Below are 14,877 nucleotides of genomic sequence, written 5' to 3'. Positions count from 1 at the left end.
TATCCACACAATTTATATCTAGTAGGATAACAAAAAACAAAGCACCAAACACAAACAAATATAACATTTATTCGATACATTACAAAACGTTCAATAGCAACGATTACATGGTACAAACAATATTCAGATTTTAAGCGCGCAAATCCGTAGGTACCTATCGCTTCTCTAGCATTAGCAGAACTGACCGCTCTTTTTAATTTTAAGTAAAAATTATCAAAAAAGGGACCGAGCATAGCGTGTGGACAGTTATACTAATATACTATCCGCAAACCAAACTGACGACCGGGGTCGTGAAACTACTCATTCGCACTTTCGCGGTCCTAGAGCGGTCGTCAGTCAGGTATGCGGATAGTATAACCTCGGATTTTATCGCTTATCATTGTGAATCCGTCCCCGACAGCCAGAATACATCAGCAGCGATAGGAGATAAAGCCGCGACCGATAGAAGACAGATTAGAACAGCCCTTCAATCTCCAAAGTTTCAGTATTTAGATCAATATCGTATATGCTAGGTCGGGTGGGCAAGCCGGGCATCTTCGAGATCTCGCCGACCATGGGCACAACGAAGCCGGCGCCGACGGAGACGAACACGTCGTTGATGCGGAGCGTGAAGCCGGTGGGCGCGCCCTTGATGGCCGGGTCGCCCGTCAGGGAGTTGGACGTCTTGGCCATGCAGATTGGGAATTTGTCGTAGCCCTGGAATAGACCAAATATTAGGTACCCTCTTCGAATATGCAAGAACTCTGAAAGTAAGTAATCTTAGGCCCCTTGTGATTTTACAAGAGAGAGAGAGAGGTTAGGTAAGTGCTTTATCTTGTTTTTCTTACGCGATAAGCAGGACACATTAAGGATATCCCATGTGAGTGATCTACTTAGAGCGATATCTATATCTACTTTATCTATCTAAACACCAAAACCGGTCACTACTCATATTCTAACAAAACCATAAAGTTAAATACCATCAACCGGGGTGAATAGAGACAAAACTAAGTGATTTACCTGACAATCTTTTAAAAATAATAATAAACAATTTGACCAACCTTCTCAGTGAACATCTTGATTTTTTGAAGCGCGTCATCCGTGTACTGCACATCTCCAGCACCGTACATGTCCTTGGCGATGGTAAGGATCTTGTCCTGGATGGATTGTCTCTCCAGCGGGTACAGGAAGCGGAAGAAAGAGGGTTTGTCGCAGGCGGCCACGACGGCGTCGGCGAGGTCGAGCGCGCCTTCCCCGCCGCGGGCCCAGTGGTCGCACACGACCGCTCTGAAGGCGCCGTTCTTTTCCGCGAACTGTTGGACGAGCTTCAGCTCGGCTTCAGTGTCGTTTCTGAAATCAAACTGGGCTGTTATTGCTTCATCTAATTCCGTTAAAATAAATGAACCTCGTTCATTAATCATATTTTGTAACTTTTTCTACACCTACTGCTGCTAGACTGCTAATACTGATATATTTACACACACGGCACTAACTATAGTAAGTACGAGGAATTAGTACTAATGTTAGAACTTTTAGATAAATAGATATCTAAAGTGTAAGCGACTGAGAGTATCGCTATGATGATTAATAAAAGTTGCAGCATTCGGTTGCAAGTAGTAAATGAGAAAGGAAAACCTACATAATTATTGCGAAATAGAAAATACCTTAAGGAGCCTCTTAGATCAGGATCTTCCTTTTAGAACTATGGTGATCTAAAAATCTTTGGATGTTTAAAAAAAGCTTGACCTTGCAAGGTGAGAAACTTGTTTTTCTGGGTTCGTATTTATAGTGTACAGCCTCAGGCGCCTCAGGCCCTTCGCCGACTTGAGCCGGCACACGGAGTGGGTGAGCGGATTAACGATAAATACTTAAGTAAGTAGTATAGTCTTCATCTTCTTAAATGACTTTTTCGTCTAAGACGGTAATCTGTTAAACAACGGCGGTCAGCCATTGTGTGTGAGCACCGCACGCGCCGTGGCACGCGCCAACACACAATGGCACACAAAGGCCGACAGCTCGCACAAAAGAGACAATGGCTTTTGTTTAACAGATTACCGTCTTAGACGAAAAAGTCATTTGAGATGATGAAGACTATATGAGCGTTGCTAACTGGCGCGGATGCGTGCGACGGATTTTACCCGCGCGCATGCACCCGCTCGCTCCGCGCACCAGCGCAAATCGGCGATGGCGAACCTCCAGCGGGGCGTGCGGCGTGGCGTTTCAGGCGTCGAGTTCCCAAGGGATTTGAGCAGCGCGCACTGAGGCCGCTTGCATACGTTTGCATTTGACTCAAATAGACGTCGCGCCGCATGCCGCGCTGTTCGCCCCGCTCTAGCCTGCACTCGGTTTTTAGGGTTCCGTACCCAAAGGGTAAAAACGGGACCCTATTACTAAGACTCCGCTGTCCGTCTGTCCGTCTGTCTGTCTGTCACCAGGCTGTATCTCATGAACCGTGATAGCTAGGCAGTTGAAATTTTCACAGATGATGTATTTCTGTTGCCGCTATAACAACAAATACTAAAAAGTACGGAACCCTCGGTGTGCGAGTCCGACTCGCACTCGGCCGGTTTATTATTATTATTATAAACTGATCGGCGATTGGCCCTAGTCACACCTGCCTCAAACCTGATGGAAAGTGAAGACAGGGCCTAATATAGATCTCACCGGTTCAGTAATAGCCTATTCTCTCTTGCTTTAAAGAGACCGAGGTCATATTGATCAGGGAATACAGATGGCGGAAGATAAGAGAAAGATAGAGATAAGACTGACCCGTGTCTGTTGACGGCAATGACCACAGGTACGCCGAACTTGTTGCCGTTCTCGATGTGTTTGCGCAGGTTGCATAGACCCTTCTCCAGCAGCTCCAGGTTCTCCTGGTAATAGTCAAATTTCATAAATATTTAAGTTCAAAAACCATAAAGAAGTTTTAGTTTTTATGGGGCAACTGTTCTCAAGACAGAATAGATAAACTTCTATTTTACTCTCACGACTCTCACTCAACCAATTTGTACTTATAAAGCGGTAGAAAATAAACAAGTAGGCAAAATCTCTCCTAACTTTTAACGATTTTATGTCATTTTCATCGAATATTAGCACAATTTTTTACCGACTTCAAAAAAAGGAGGACGTATTGTATGTTTCCGTATTGTATAAAACATATATAGTAATTTTCCGGAATACAACAAAAGGCAATCAACGAATGGGGTTGGCCGGTCGAAGTATTTAGCAGATGGTGCCAGCATAGCTTGAACTGTCAATCCCTTTGTACTCTAAAATGTCTATGTTAAAACTTGTGTAATGTATAGGTATATTTAAATAGCATAGATACCTACTCGTGTCGTACCGTCCGTCACAAACAAACAGTCGTTTCAAAGTCCGGGAAAGTAGGGCATATTTTAAAGCGCGCATCGTCGCCGTTGCCATATTTAGGTACAGTGCAGCGTGCCTAGCCATGGTGACAATCGTTTGCGCTACGATAACGAAACGCTCTGTATCTCTCTATCACTCTTCCATTAGTACGACAGTGACAGTTGCATTGTGTTCGCTAAGGAGCATAAATGATTGGCATGTTGGCTACGCACCCTGGTCAGCACTCACGTTGACTTGACACATGTCGTTGAATAGCGCACCGTTGCTACGATCACAGCGTATCCCGATGTGGCTCACGCTGACGTCGAATAATGTGAGTAGATTCAGCGTAGCGGTAACGCGGCCTAGACGTGTAACCCACCTTGACGTAGACGTCGTGAAGCGGCGCGCCGGGCGACACGGGCGGACCTCCCCCGTGCATCTTGAGGGCGCGCACCGTCGCCACGATCACCGCGCAGTGTGGCGTAGCGCCACTCGCGCGGCACTTGATGTCGAAGAACTTCTCCATACCTATAGTAAACAGTAGAGATCAGTTGTTACCAACGTGGAAATGCTTACTACTTAGGTACTCTTGCATAGATATATCTTGATCGAATCATGTTGTTTTTACTGCCGCCTGAAGGGCAAAAGGCTAACCCTTACTCATAAAACTTTACAAGCCTCAATTAGGCCTAAGAGTCGGTTAACTTCAAACTCGATTAAATGTCGGGTAAATCCATCTCTCAGATTAAGCGACCGCGGTAGGCCTAAAAGCGTTGGGTGGACATTGTGATAGCGGACATGGAAGAGAACAATCTCACACCTCAGGATGCCGAAGACCGGGCAGTGGAGAAGATTGAGTATAGGAAAGCGGACCCTGGCGCTAGGCCGGAAAAACGCTAGGTAACGACACACTTGTAAGTTTTACTGACGTAAGTACGACACATGCATGAATAACGTCATAAAAGTCATTGCTTTTGTTTACTATAATTAAGAACTTTTGTATGGACACTCCTCAGGAAAAAATCCTCAAACGGACGAATTGAATGATGTTACCGATGTCAGAGCCGAAGCCAGCCTCAGTAGCGACGTAACCCGCCGGGCCGGCGAGCTGTAGAGCGATCCTGTCGGCCAAGATGGACGAGCAGCCGTGCGCGATGTTGGCGAAGGGCCCGGTGTGGACGAGCACGGGCGTGCCTTCCAGGGACTGCATCAGCGTCGGCTCGAACGCGTCGCGGAGCAGCGTCATTACGGCGCCGGTCGTGCCCTGAAACATGTCACGTTAGTGTTTCCCTTGGCAGAACCAGTTGGAAAGACTTGACAAAAACATTCGAATCGTATTTGCATAACTTCGTAACGTGGAATGAAGACATAAATAAATGGTTTATGTACTATTTTTTCTTTAATGTCATTACCGGGTCGAACGCGATTAAATTTTATTATTTTACCTTTTTTCCGACGTTTCAGCTAGGTTGCACTAGCTGTGGTCACGGAAGACTGACGTCCCAGCAAAATGTCAATTGAGATTTTGGTAAACAACAATAAACTACCCGATCTTAATTAAACAGAAACGGGTAGATAAATGTATTTGTCTACCCTGAACATTTATATAAACTAATGTCGGGTAGTTTAGTGTTCTTTTCCCAATATCTCAATTGACATTTTGCTGGGACGTCAGTCTTCCGTAACCACAGCTAGTGCAACGTAGTTGAAACTTGAAACGTCGGAAAAAAGGTAAAATAATGAAATTTTATGGCGGTAATGACATTAATTATGTGTACATAACGCCAGAGTTTAAAGTGTTATATTTTTTCTTTTTATCCAAACAAGTCTTACCAAGTCGTCGGCAGTAACCGCGTTGCCGCTCTTGTCGAGTGCCACCACCATATTGGCCAGCCTCTGTTTGATGTCCTTGAGGTCCGTGCCCAGCGCTAGGATGGCCATGATCTCGGAGGCCACGGAGATGTCGAAGGCGGTCTCGCGTGAGAAGCCCTTTTCCGTCGGGGATTGGCCCACTGTAATCTTACGCAGGTATCTGTCGTTTAGGTCCACCACTGAAACAAAGATGATGTCATTACTACATTATGTCACTCAATTGTTTGGCTGTGATAGGTGCGCTGACTACTTAGAGCAGTTAATTTCGGAACATTATACTGCTTTGAGCATGACAATAGACGCGAGTGCCGCTCAAACATCACAACATAAAAAAGAGACAAAGTAAACGTGTCATCCATTAGGGAGGAAAACCACGATTCCTTCCTTTCCAATTTCGTAAACCTTCAGCTATCGCATATCAGTTTTATTAGATAGTGGAAATTCTGTATGAAGTAGGTACTATATTTATTTTATGTTAATCATGACATTCAGCAAGTTTACATTACAACTTCCGTACAAGTATTGTACTTAAATATTATTATAATAAAACTTTCCTCTAACACAATCATCACTAAGTACGTGTATAATTATGATAACACTGCTCACCTCTATTCCACATAATCTTGGACGTATCAATATTGAGCCTCGCGAACTTGGTCTTCTCCTCATCAGTCAACGAGTCCGGATCGGTCTTGTTAATGCCCAGCCGTTGCAGTCTTCTCAGCTGTATGGGCGAGAACTTGCGCACGCCCTTGATGCGGGGCACCAGGCGGTCGTAGAGCGGCCCGTCCTTCTGCGTGAGCTCGTGGAAGATGCGCGCGTCCATCTGCGCGGCCACCAGGTTGTTGGCGGCCGTCACCGCGTGGATGTCGCCCGTCAGGTGGAGGTTGAACTCCTCCATGGGAATAACCTTCGCAAAACAATATATGGTTAATTTTGCTGCTTTGGACGTCTGAGAAGGATAGTTTTGATTTGACTATTTATTAAACGGTTTGGTTATTAATTTGTCCCTCAATTCCTATTCCTGCATGCCATATTTGCGGTAATAAACGTTTACAACCGACTTATGTGTAAAGCAAATGCCCGCAAATAAAGACTGGCCTCTTTTAACTAGAAACGGTAGCAACTTAAAAATGTAGCTTATGGTCAATGCGTAAACTCGGTGCCTAAACCAGGCCCAGCAGCGTGGTGTAAGTGTAAATACCCGTAGCAACGGTAAACGGGTATTAGTAGATACCTGTAGTAGCGCCGCGGCTGCTGCGTCAACACTAAACCTACACTAACTGTAACATGTCCCCATTCATTCACGATCGAGTCACTGATTTCGAGAATGAACGCTACAGTGAGCTCGACAGGAAACGAGATGAGCTTAAGGCTCAGCCGCCAACCTCGATTTGCTACAACTATGTAGGTGGTGCGCTGACGTGCCCAAAATGTGCTCGAGTATTTAGCAAGAAGATAGGGTACGTGAGCCACCTAAGGGCGCACCAGAGAGCGGATCAGCTACACGCTAATAACGCGAATTAAAAATTGCCTACTCCAGAGCACACAGTCGCTGTGGCCGAAATCGGTCAAGAGAGCATCATCATCAACATGTCCCATTGACGACATTGTGGTATTACCTGCGAGTATCCACCGCCAGCAGCGCCACCCTTCACGCCGAACGTGGGTCCCTGGCTGGGCTGCCGCATCACGGCGAACGCGTTACGGCCGCGGCGCGCACACAAAGCCTGCACGAGGCCCAGCAGTGTCGTACTCTTACCCTCGCCCAGCGGCGTTGGCGTGATCCTGTTACGTAACGATACATTAGTCAAATGTAAAAGTAAGATTCGAGATGATAGCTACCTACAGTGTTAAAAAGTTTGTCGCTTGTTGGAGTTTATTAATTATTGGGGAATGCTCTAGATTTTTAAGTATCGCAGTTCACACCTCAAATGTATGTAACGGTAGAGGCAATTGAGGTGTTACACATACAGTAACTCAAATGTCATAAGTACATGATAAGAGTAGATATTTTCACATCAATCGTGCGACAAATCCCGTTTCCCCAATTTATGGTATACTCTGTAGTTCACTGCCGATTAGTCCTCATCTACCTACTGTAATGTCCTACTTACTGTTTGAATATTTTATTTATGATAATAATATGGTATTGTCTGTCCAAATATTGGTCTAGTCATTTGTAAATAGCTTTACAGTCATTGTATGAATTACCCAGCAACGACGATATATTTCCCGGGGCGCTGGTCCTTCAGCCGCTCCAGCACGGACAAGGCGATCTTGGCCTTGGTGCGGCCGTACTGGGAGACCTCGTTCGGCGCGAGGCCGATCTCCGCCGCCAGCTTGTTGATGTCCTTCGGCTTCTGTGAGCGCGCAATCACGATGTCGCTGTGAAAGAGAAAGCTTTTGTTAAACCCCTGCATATCTATGCTTACGCTTACCTGGCTAAAAAGGTAGAGTAAGAAGGGAGTTTTGCCCTTTATATTTGCAGAAGTACAAAGCTTGATTCAAACAAGCCGGCAATGAATTTTCATAGGTGTTCATTGCATAGGCCGGCAAAGCAGCCCGTTGTCTCCGGTCTCATGCCGGCTCGCGCGATGATGTGACGTCCGCAAGGACAACACTTACCGGCCGCTTCTATAACTACTGCTGGCAGTTCCTTATTTCCCGCTCTTTGTAATAACTTATTAATTGGCCAGCCTAAATTTTACCTGGGAGGCGGTGATTTGGGCACCAGCCGCAGCGGCTTGAGCGGCCAGGCGGGCGCGCGCATGCGGTCGAGGCTGCGGCGCGCGGCCTGCACGGTGTTGCGCATGAGCATGGCCACGGTCATGGGGCCCACGCCGCCGGGCACCGGCGTCACGGCCGACGCCACCTGCAGCGCCTCGGCGTACGCCACGTCGCCCACCAGCCGCTGGCCGCTGCTCTTCGATGGGTCTGCGGGTGGAGCGCCCGTGTTACTATGACTGCAGGGGTTTTGGAACTATGGTCCGTGGACCCTTAGTTTACTGACGAAAAGAAAGCAGGAGAGTGAAAGGCTATCCGGCCTGCGAAAAAGGAAGGTTAGGCTTCTAATTTAAATTGTTTGTGAGACAGAAAGACGAAGGTCACAAAAATATACGACTATCCAATTCCTCCAACCCATCAAAAAAAAAGTTCATGACGGGATTTAGGGATCATATTTTTTATTACATGCAAGTTCTACTTACACTGGTTATTCACTTACTCGCACAAATTGAAATCTAAAGCTTATTTAAAAATACTATTAAAACTAGGCACAGAAAAAGCCTGTCAAGCCGTTTTAGCTCTACAAACCAACGTTGAGAAATCGAATCCTAGGTTACATCTATAGGTATTGTGTAAACCCATAACCTATCAAGATTACAAAATACCTACCTACTATCGTATATACTACCACGTCATTTTATGCGTTGTAAAACTTGTAAACGAAAATTAACCAACAGTAGGCCTAGCACAGGAGAACCGCAACAATATCACGCCTGCGAGTTAGGTATATTATAGAACTACCCGTCCCTCTCTAAATAATTTAGAATCTTACCTATGTATATAACCTGAGGTATGCCATTAATGCACAATCAATGATCACAAGTTTTAACTGGATGGTTATCATCACCGTTCGGAGCGGACGACCTGTCTGGCACTCTGATATGTGCGTTACAATGGTTGTTTACATTTATTCATTGATCCGGTCAATGCGGTGCTTGGTTCCGCCTATTGTACTTGAGTTACAAAAACAAACATTAAAGGATGAAACGAAACTCATCAGATATGATTAACGCAGGAAAGTGTAAAACTATTAATGTCCTTTTTAAGTAGGTAAGTGATACATATCCTTCGAACTTCCTCAGCTTACTAAGTATTGCTTTGTTCTCCGTGACCCTAAACACAATGGAAAATTTACGTCAATCTTTAAATTCTGGCAAAAGCGCTGCTGACGCAACATTCACGAAACGCTAGAGCAATACACGTCAGGCTTTACGCACGCGTGCAGCAGTGAGCCTTAAAATAGGTTCATCTGCCAGTCATGGACGCACGTTAATGAACTCACCCGGAATAGGGTTGATGCCGCAGTCGATAACGACGGCTCCGGGCTTGATCCACGAGCCGCGGACCAGCTCAGGCCGCCCGATCGCCACCACCAGAATATCAGCGGTCTTTGTCTGCAACACAAAACAGAAGATTTTTAAGACTGTAAACTCCGTTTTTGAAGTAGTTACACGTAATTTCAGGTCAGCATAAATAACTGTATAAATTAGAGAAAGACGGGTAGTCCCTCTCGAAGGCGAGATACAGTCGCGCCTCTCGCGCCAGCCCTATATACCATAGTCTCTCCAGAAAACCTCGGCAAGCTCACTCACGGAGCGTTCGCGGAAGGAAATTCTCTTTTCTGTGTAACCGCACAGTGCTCGAGTATTTATTTACGCAGGGTGTTGTTTTATAAGTACATATTATTAGGTACCTAATATATAGGTATATGCAGTTTATCTTACGATTTCACTCAAGTCCTTGGTCTTAGAGTGGCAGACGGTGACGGTGGCGTGTTCCCACTTGAGTAGCTCCGCGACCGGGGTGCCGACGATGCGGCTGCGGCCCAGCACCACCGCGTTCTTGCCCGCGATGGACACGCCAGCGCGCTTGATGAGCTCGATACAGCCGGCCGGAGTGCATGGGATGAAGCCACTCAGGTCGCCTACTGCAGCGCGACCTTCGTTGATGGTGTTCAAACTGGAATTGTGAAATTAAAGCTTACTTATTTATAAAAGATTTCATATGACGGGTGCTGCTTGTTAGTCTCTTAGAATCATTTAGACAGCAGCAGTCATCATTTCCACTCTAGGTTTGTTTGTTTTATTTAAAATTAAATTATACGATATGTTGACTTAGAAAGCTATCAGAAATCAATACCGTCAGCTTGCGGTGAGCGAAGAAAGTGCAGGTTATATCGGTTACAATGTGTTCCAGGCTAATAATACCTACCAATATTATAATCATAGTTTATTGCACCATGGTAAAAGTTTTCATGTAAGTATCACATAGACCCCAGAAGAGTGTTGCAAACATTTTCTTAAGCTAAGTATTAATAAGTTTACATACGTACTAACTTTGGAACATAAACAAGCCTTATAATAACGGTATATCAAAATCATATTACTAATGAAAAATATCATCAAGGAATTATGTGACTAATTATTAGTTTTGTTGCTATAAGAGAAAAAAATAACAAGTGCCAGGCTGATCACTCTATCACGAAACGCACGCTCCGAGAGCGCACGCTTGACGCTGACGTTGACCGTCATAGATAAGTTAAAAGAAATTTACCTAATACGGGTGGTCGATGTCCGCGTCGAGCGTGCAATCTCGGATCGTGCGATCCGTGGCATCGGGCAATAGGCCTAGGGTGTAGTACGTACGTACCCATCCACGTCCTTGTCGGCGGACACGGCGTCGGTGATGACGTGCGCGTCGATAGTGTGTGTGGAGTCCAGGGGCATCTGCACGATGATGCCGTGCACGGACGGCTCCTCGTTCAGCGCCGTTATCTGGTTCAGCAACTGAGAAAAGACATGTACTTGTAAACTAGGTATGAAGATACAGGGTACTTTTATAGGTATGAAGCCCCAGAATTAATAAATTACGTTTAAATTCATGCGTGTACGAGAACACAAGAAAATAATAAATCGTGTTAAGATAATAAAACACCCAAAACATGCGTTAGGTTGACTTTACGTAGATCAAAACATCTAAACTGTATTTCTGTTTGTCAATATTCCGCGTTAGGCATTCTTAATTTCCTATTTGGGTCATGAAATAGTACCTACCAACATTACGATACAAATGCAGAGTAGGAAATTCGCAACGACCGAGGGAAGTGTTTTAAATCGACACGAGTTGCGAATTACCTTTTCGCACGCGTGTTGTACAAACGTTTTACAGTACATATACCTAATGGCCCATTAAATTTTCAACATACGCACGTATAGTGCTAGTTACCGCACTAGGGCGGTAAATTAGCACCATATGTACTGTAAAAGCATCAAAGCAGTAGGTACTTAGTAAAAATAAGGTTCACGCTTACTATATTTAGCTCTGGCAGATTTTCTAAGTACGGTTCATACGAGTAAGTGCATATTCATATATCCCTTATTTTTTAAGATTATGCCGTATTCGCCATTTCTCAGCCATTCGCCATTGATATTTTCCATAACATAAAGCAAGACGATGAGATGATTACATCACATCAATAACAAGCGTAAACAGCTGATAGCGTTATCATCACAGGTCAGATGGTCATGCACCACAATGCTAAATCGAAAACTTGTTTACCGAGACAAACTATATTGTTTGCATCAGTTACGCTGAGAAATTAGATAATGAAATCTAATAAAACTATGAAATCGGACTACATCGCGTATATTGAATTTGTAATCCCGACGTTTCGAACCCTTTACAGCGTTCGGGGTCAACGGGTGACTGAGGAGAAACTACAATGTGCAAAAGTACCCACACAAAAAAAAACCGGCCAAGTGCGAGTCGGACTCGCGCACTGAGGGTTCCGTACTATTACGTAAAAAACGGCAAAAAAATCACGTTTGTTGTATGGGAGCCCACTTAAATATTTATTTTATTCTGTTTTTAGTATTTGTTGCTTGTTGTTTAAATTACAACTGTCTAGCTATCACGGTTCATGAGATACAGCCTGGTGACAGACGGACAGACAGACAGCGGAGTCTTAGTAATAGGGTCCGGTTTTTACACTTTGGGTACGGAACCCAAAAAATGAACCATAATAAACTATAAACTTTAAGGCTGGTTTTACATGCAAAATCGTTTCACATTACAACTATTTTCAAGTAAAGATATACGCGATAAAGCTACGCCGGCTCTAACCCTACACCTCTGACACGATAAGATTTAATTCGAGAAGATATAATCCGATTTCATAGTTTTATTTCATGAGTAACGATCGCCGTAACCGAAGACAATATTAAAGTAGATAATCGTAAGTAAATTTAACTACACTGAATTAGTACCTAGGTTCATTAGATAAAGAATTAATCCTTAAGATGCCTGCGAATTTTTTATCTGATTTTGATTGACTTTTGTTTTAAAATGTAAGTACCTACTTACTCTTCCTCGTCATTTTCAAACTCAAAATGCTACGTAAAGAGCTGAAAATTTTGTTAGAAAACTGCTAGAACCCCCGGGGTCAATATGATAAGTAATATTACGCACAATGAAAAAAAAAGTGTTAGGTTCACCCTAATGGCCGTACCACACCATCGCACCGCACCAAGGTCAAAGAGAAATCGCTTTCTTTAGTAAGAACTTATGGATGCGTCGCACAATGACCTTGGTGCGGTGTGACGGTGTCTTATGGAGTAACCTTGCCTTCAGTGATGTCAGGCGACAGGCGCAACTGCTCGGCCTTGAGCTCCTGCACGGGAGTCCTCACCGTCTGCACGATGATTTGGACAAACCTCGCCTTCAGTGATATCGCACGACTTAGCAAGCGCATATAATCTACCTTCGGCTCCTGTGTGTGTAGAGGCCTCATAATCTGGTCATGATCAGGACTAACCTCGCCTTCAGTTATGTCGCGCGGCAGACGAAGATGTTCAGCAGTGATGCCGATGTTCTCGGCGGCCTTGAGCTTCATCCTGATGTACACGTTGGAGTCCTCTCGCCCGCCGACCTGGACGATGGCGAGGCGCGGCTTGAGCGTCGCGCTGACGGCGCGCAGCTCGGCGACTTGCTGTCGTAGCTCATCTTCGATCGCTCTGAACATGGGTAGAAAGTAACACAATGGTGTATTTACCGGCAGTTAATTTAAATTTGGATTTACTTTATACCTATATACTGACCAAACCTTCACTGCAATAACATTCAGAGATAATCGGAAAATATTTATGTAGGAACTACTCTTCTATTTATGAATGAAAACTTTGTTTAGATATATTTAGCTAGGTACCAATATAAAACTTACAATTCTAATTTGTACTTAAATACAGCAATAATTTTAGAAATTATTACCTACCTAAATGTTTATCTTAATAGAAATATGCATACCGTGCCACAGCGAGTCCCGAAATCACTTTAGCTGTCATTTTGCTAGCCGCTATTACCCGATCGAGAGGCAGCTGCCCACTGTGACTCCCAATCCCAACTTCACAGACCCCTTGGCTCGACAATTTCGCAGACACCCGTCTCTCTTACAGGACGTAAGTACGAAAGAGATGAACAACTCGTATGAGATAATATTGTTGAGGGGCAGGTCACAGATAACATCCCTGAGATAACCCCCAGGTGATGGCGGAGCTAGAACCCGCGATCATGGTGCTGTTGTCATACTGATGGGTATGGTTGGTATGGTGTAGATATCAACGTTATGAAACAACGCGAGTTTAAGATACCTTATACCTACTACGTATTACTGATGAAAGTAGACCGCAAAAATAGCGAAATACTTTGACCGATAAAATCATAACACGAAGCACCCTTACAAACTCAGAATAATGACTAAAGCAAAGAAGCCGGGCAAAAATAAAAGCTTGGTAAAAGATATCGTATTCACAACACGTTATTACTTTTTGTCTATGAGTGAGTGAGACAACAATCCGCAAGTTCTTTCGTTTTTTTCAGTATTGTCATAAGATGAACTGAGGGAAATGTCAAATGGTCTTATGTGGTTCTATAATATAATCCAGCCAAATAAAATATATGTTCGTTATTTCACAGGTAGGTGTCAACTGTAACAACTTGACATAGTCGTATTATTTTAGTTGAAATATTTCGGGATGTTTCAGCGGTCATCTTGGTTTATTTTAATTATATTGTTGCTATTCCTGACAGATTGTTGGAAAACGTGCTGAGTTTTTATTTGTAATGGTTTGAAGTTCCCTTTGTGATAATGTCTTGTGTGATCGAGGGCTGTAAATCGCATACAGGAAGAAAAGAAAATACGCACGAACCGATAACCTTTAATCGGTGAGTTTTGTTCAATTTTGAACAAATTAATTTATAGGACCTGACCCTAAACATAGAAATCGATATGTTGTTTATGTAATTATTACTTGCATTCAAGTCTATATAGATTTTTGCATATATTTTCGAACTTTTCTGCTAAGTATGATAGGTTATATTTTTGGCATAGTGATGTATCGACCTCATCAATAACCTATCGACATTTACAGCTTTCTTATAGTTTGGCCCAGGACTGTCTCATTTTAATTGATGAGTACAGTCAAGGGCATAAATATATATACATTCCCAAAGTCTCAAAAATATGTGTACGCTTAGACAATAAAATCGTGTTCACATATTTTTAAGCCATTTGTCTGGATTGATATTTTTGCCTTCGACTGTACCTATAGTTTTCTTTGTTCTTACTTACTGACAGATTGTGTTTGCCAGACTATAGTTTAATACTAAAAACCGGTCAAGTGCGGGTCGGACGCGCGCACCAAGGGGACCGTACTTTTTAGTATTTGTTGTTATAGCGGCAACAGAAATACATCATCTCATCATCACGGTTCATGAAATACAGCCTGGTGACAGACAGACGGACAGCGAAGTATTAGTAATAGGGTCCCGTTTTTACCCTTTGGGTACGGAACCCTAATAAAAAAGACATTAATGATCATTGATGAATATTCC

The 14,877-nt window shown here is 43.8% G+C and overlaps 1 protein-coding gene and 1 long non-coding RNA gene across 4 annotated transcripts in view; one reads left to right on the top strand and one right to left on the bottom strand.

Annotated features, from left to right (window-relative positions):
* The window catches only part of LOC134748334 (uncharacterized), a 479,651-nt gene that overhangs the window by 248,678 nt on the left and 216,096 nt on the right, over nucleotides 1–14,877 (top strand). The window lies entirely within an intron of this gene.
* Nucleotides 50–13,520, bottom strand: LOC134748292 (C-1-tetrahydrofolate synthase, cytoplasmic). 3 transcript variants are annotated; one of them, XM_063683031.1, is made up of 15 exons: nucleotides 13,291–13,520; nucleotides 12,803–13,001; nucleotides 10,639–10,775; nucleotides 9,714–9,948; nucleotides 9,272–9,383; nucleotides 7,914–8,139; nucleotides 7,417–7,590; nucleotides 6,825–6,990; nucleotides 5,809–6,112; nucleotides 5,164–5,381; nucleotides 4,384–4,594; nucleotides 3,710–3,858; nucleotides 2,749–2,852; nucleotides 1,041–1,329; nucleotides 50–696 (listed from the first exon to the last, which is right to left on the bottom strand). In XM_063683031.1, the coding sequence occupies exons 1-15, from the start codon at nucleotides 13,326–13,328 to the stop codon at nucleotides 454–456; spliced, it is 2,805 nt and encodes a 934-aa protein (XP_063539101.1). In that variant the 5' UTR covers nucleotides 13,329–13,520; the 3' UTR covers nucleotides 50–453. The 3 variants fall into 3 exon arrangements, with proteins under 3 accessions (XP_063539101.1, XP_063539103.1, XP_063539102.1); XM_063683033.1 differs by lacking the exons at nucleotides 12,803–13,001; nucleotides 13,291–13,520 and adding an exon at nucleotides 12,702–12,718; XM_063683032.1 differs by lacking the exons at nucleotides 12,803–13,001; nucleotides 13,291–13,520 and adding an exon at nucleotides 12,608–12,648.

This window comes from Cydia strobilella, chromosome 16 (assembly GCF_947568885.1).
Source record: "Cydia strobilella chromosome 16, ilCydStro3.1, whole genome shotgun sequence".
Classification (NCBI taxonomy): Eukaryota; Metazoa; Arthropoda; class Insecta; order Lepidoptera; family Tortricidae; genus Cydia; species Cydia strobilella.
Note: the sequence above shows the minus strand (reverse complement) of the source record. Positions and strands in the feature narration are given on the sequence as shown.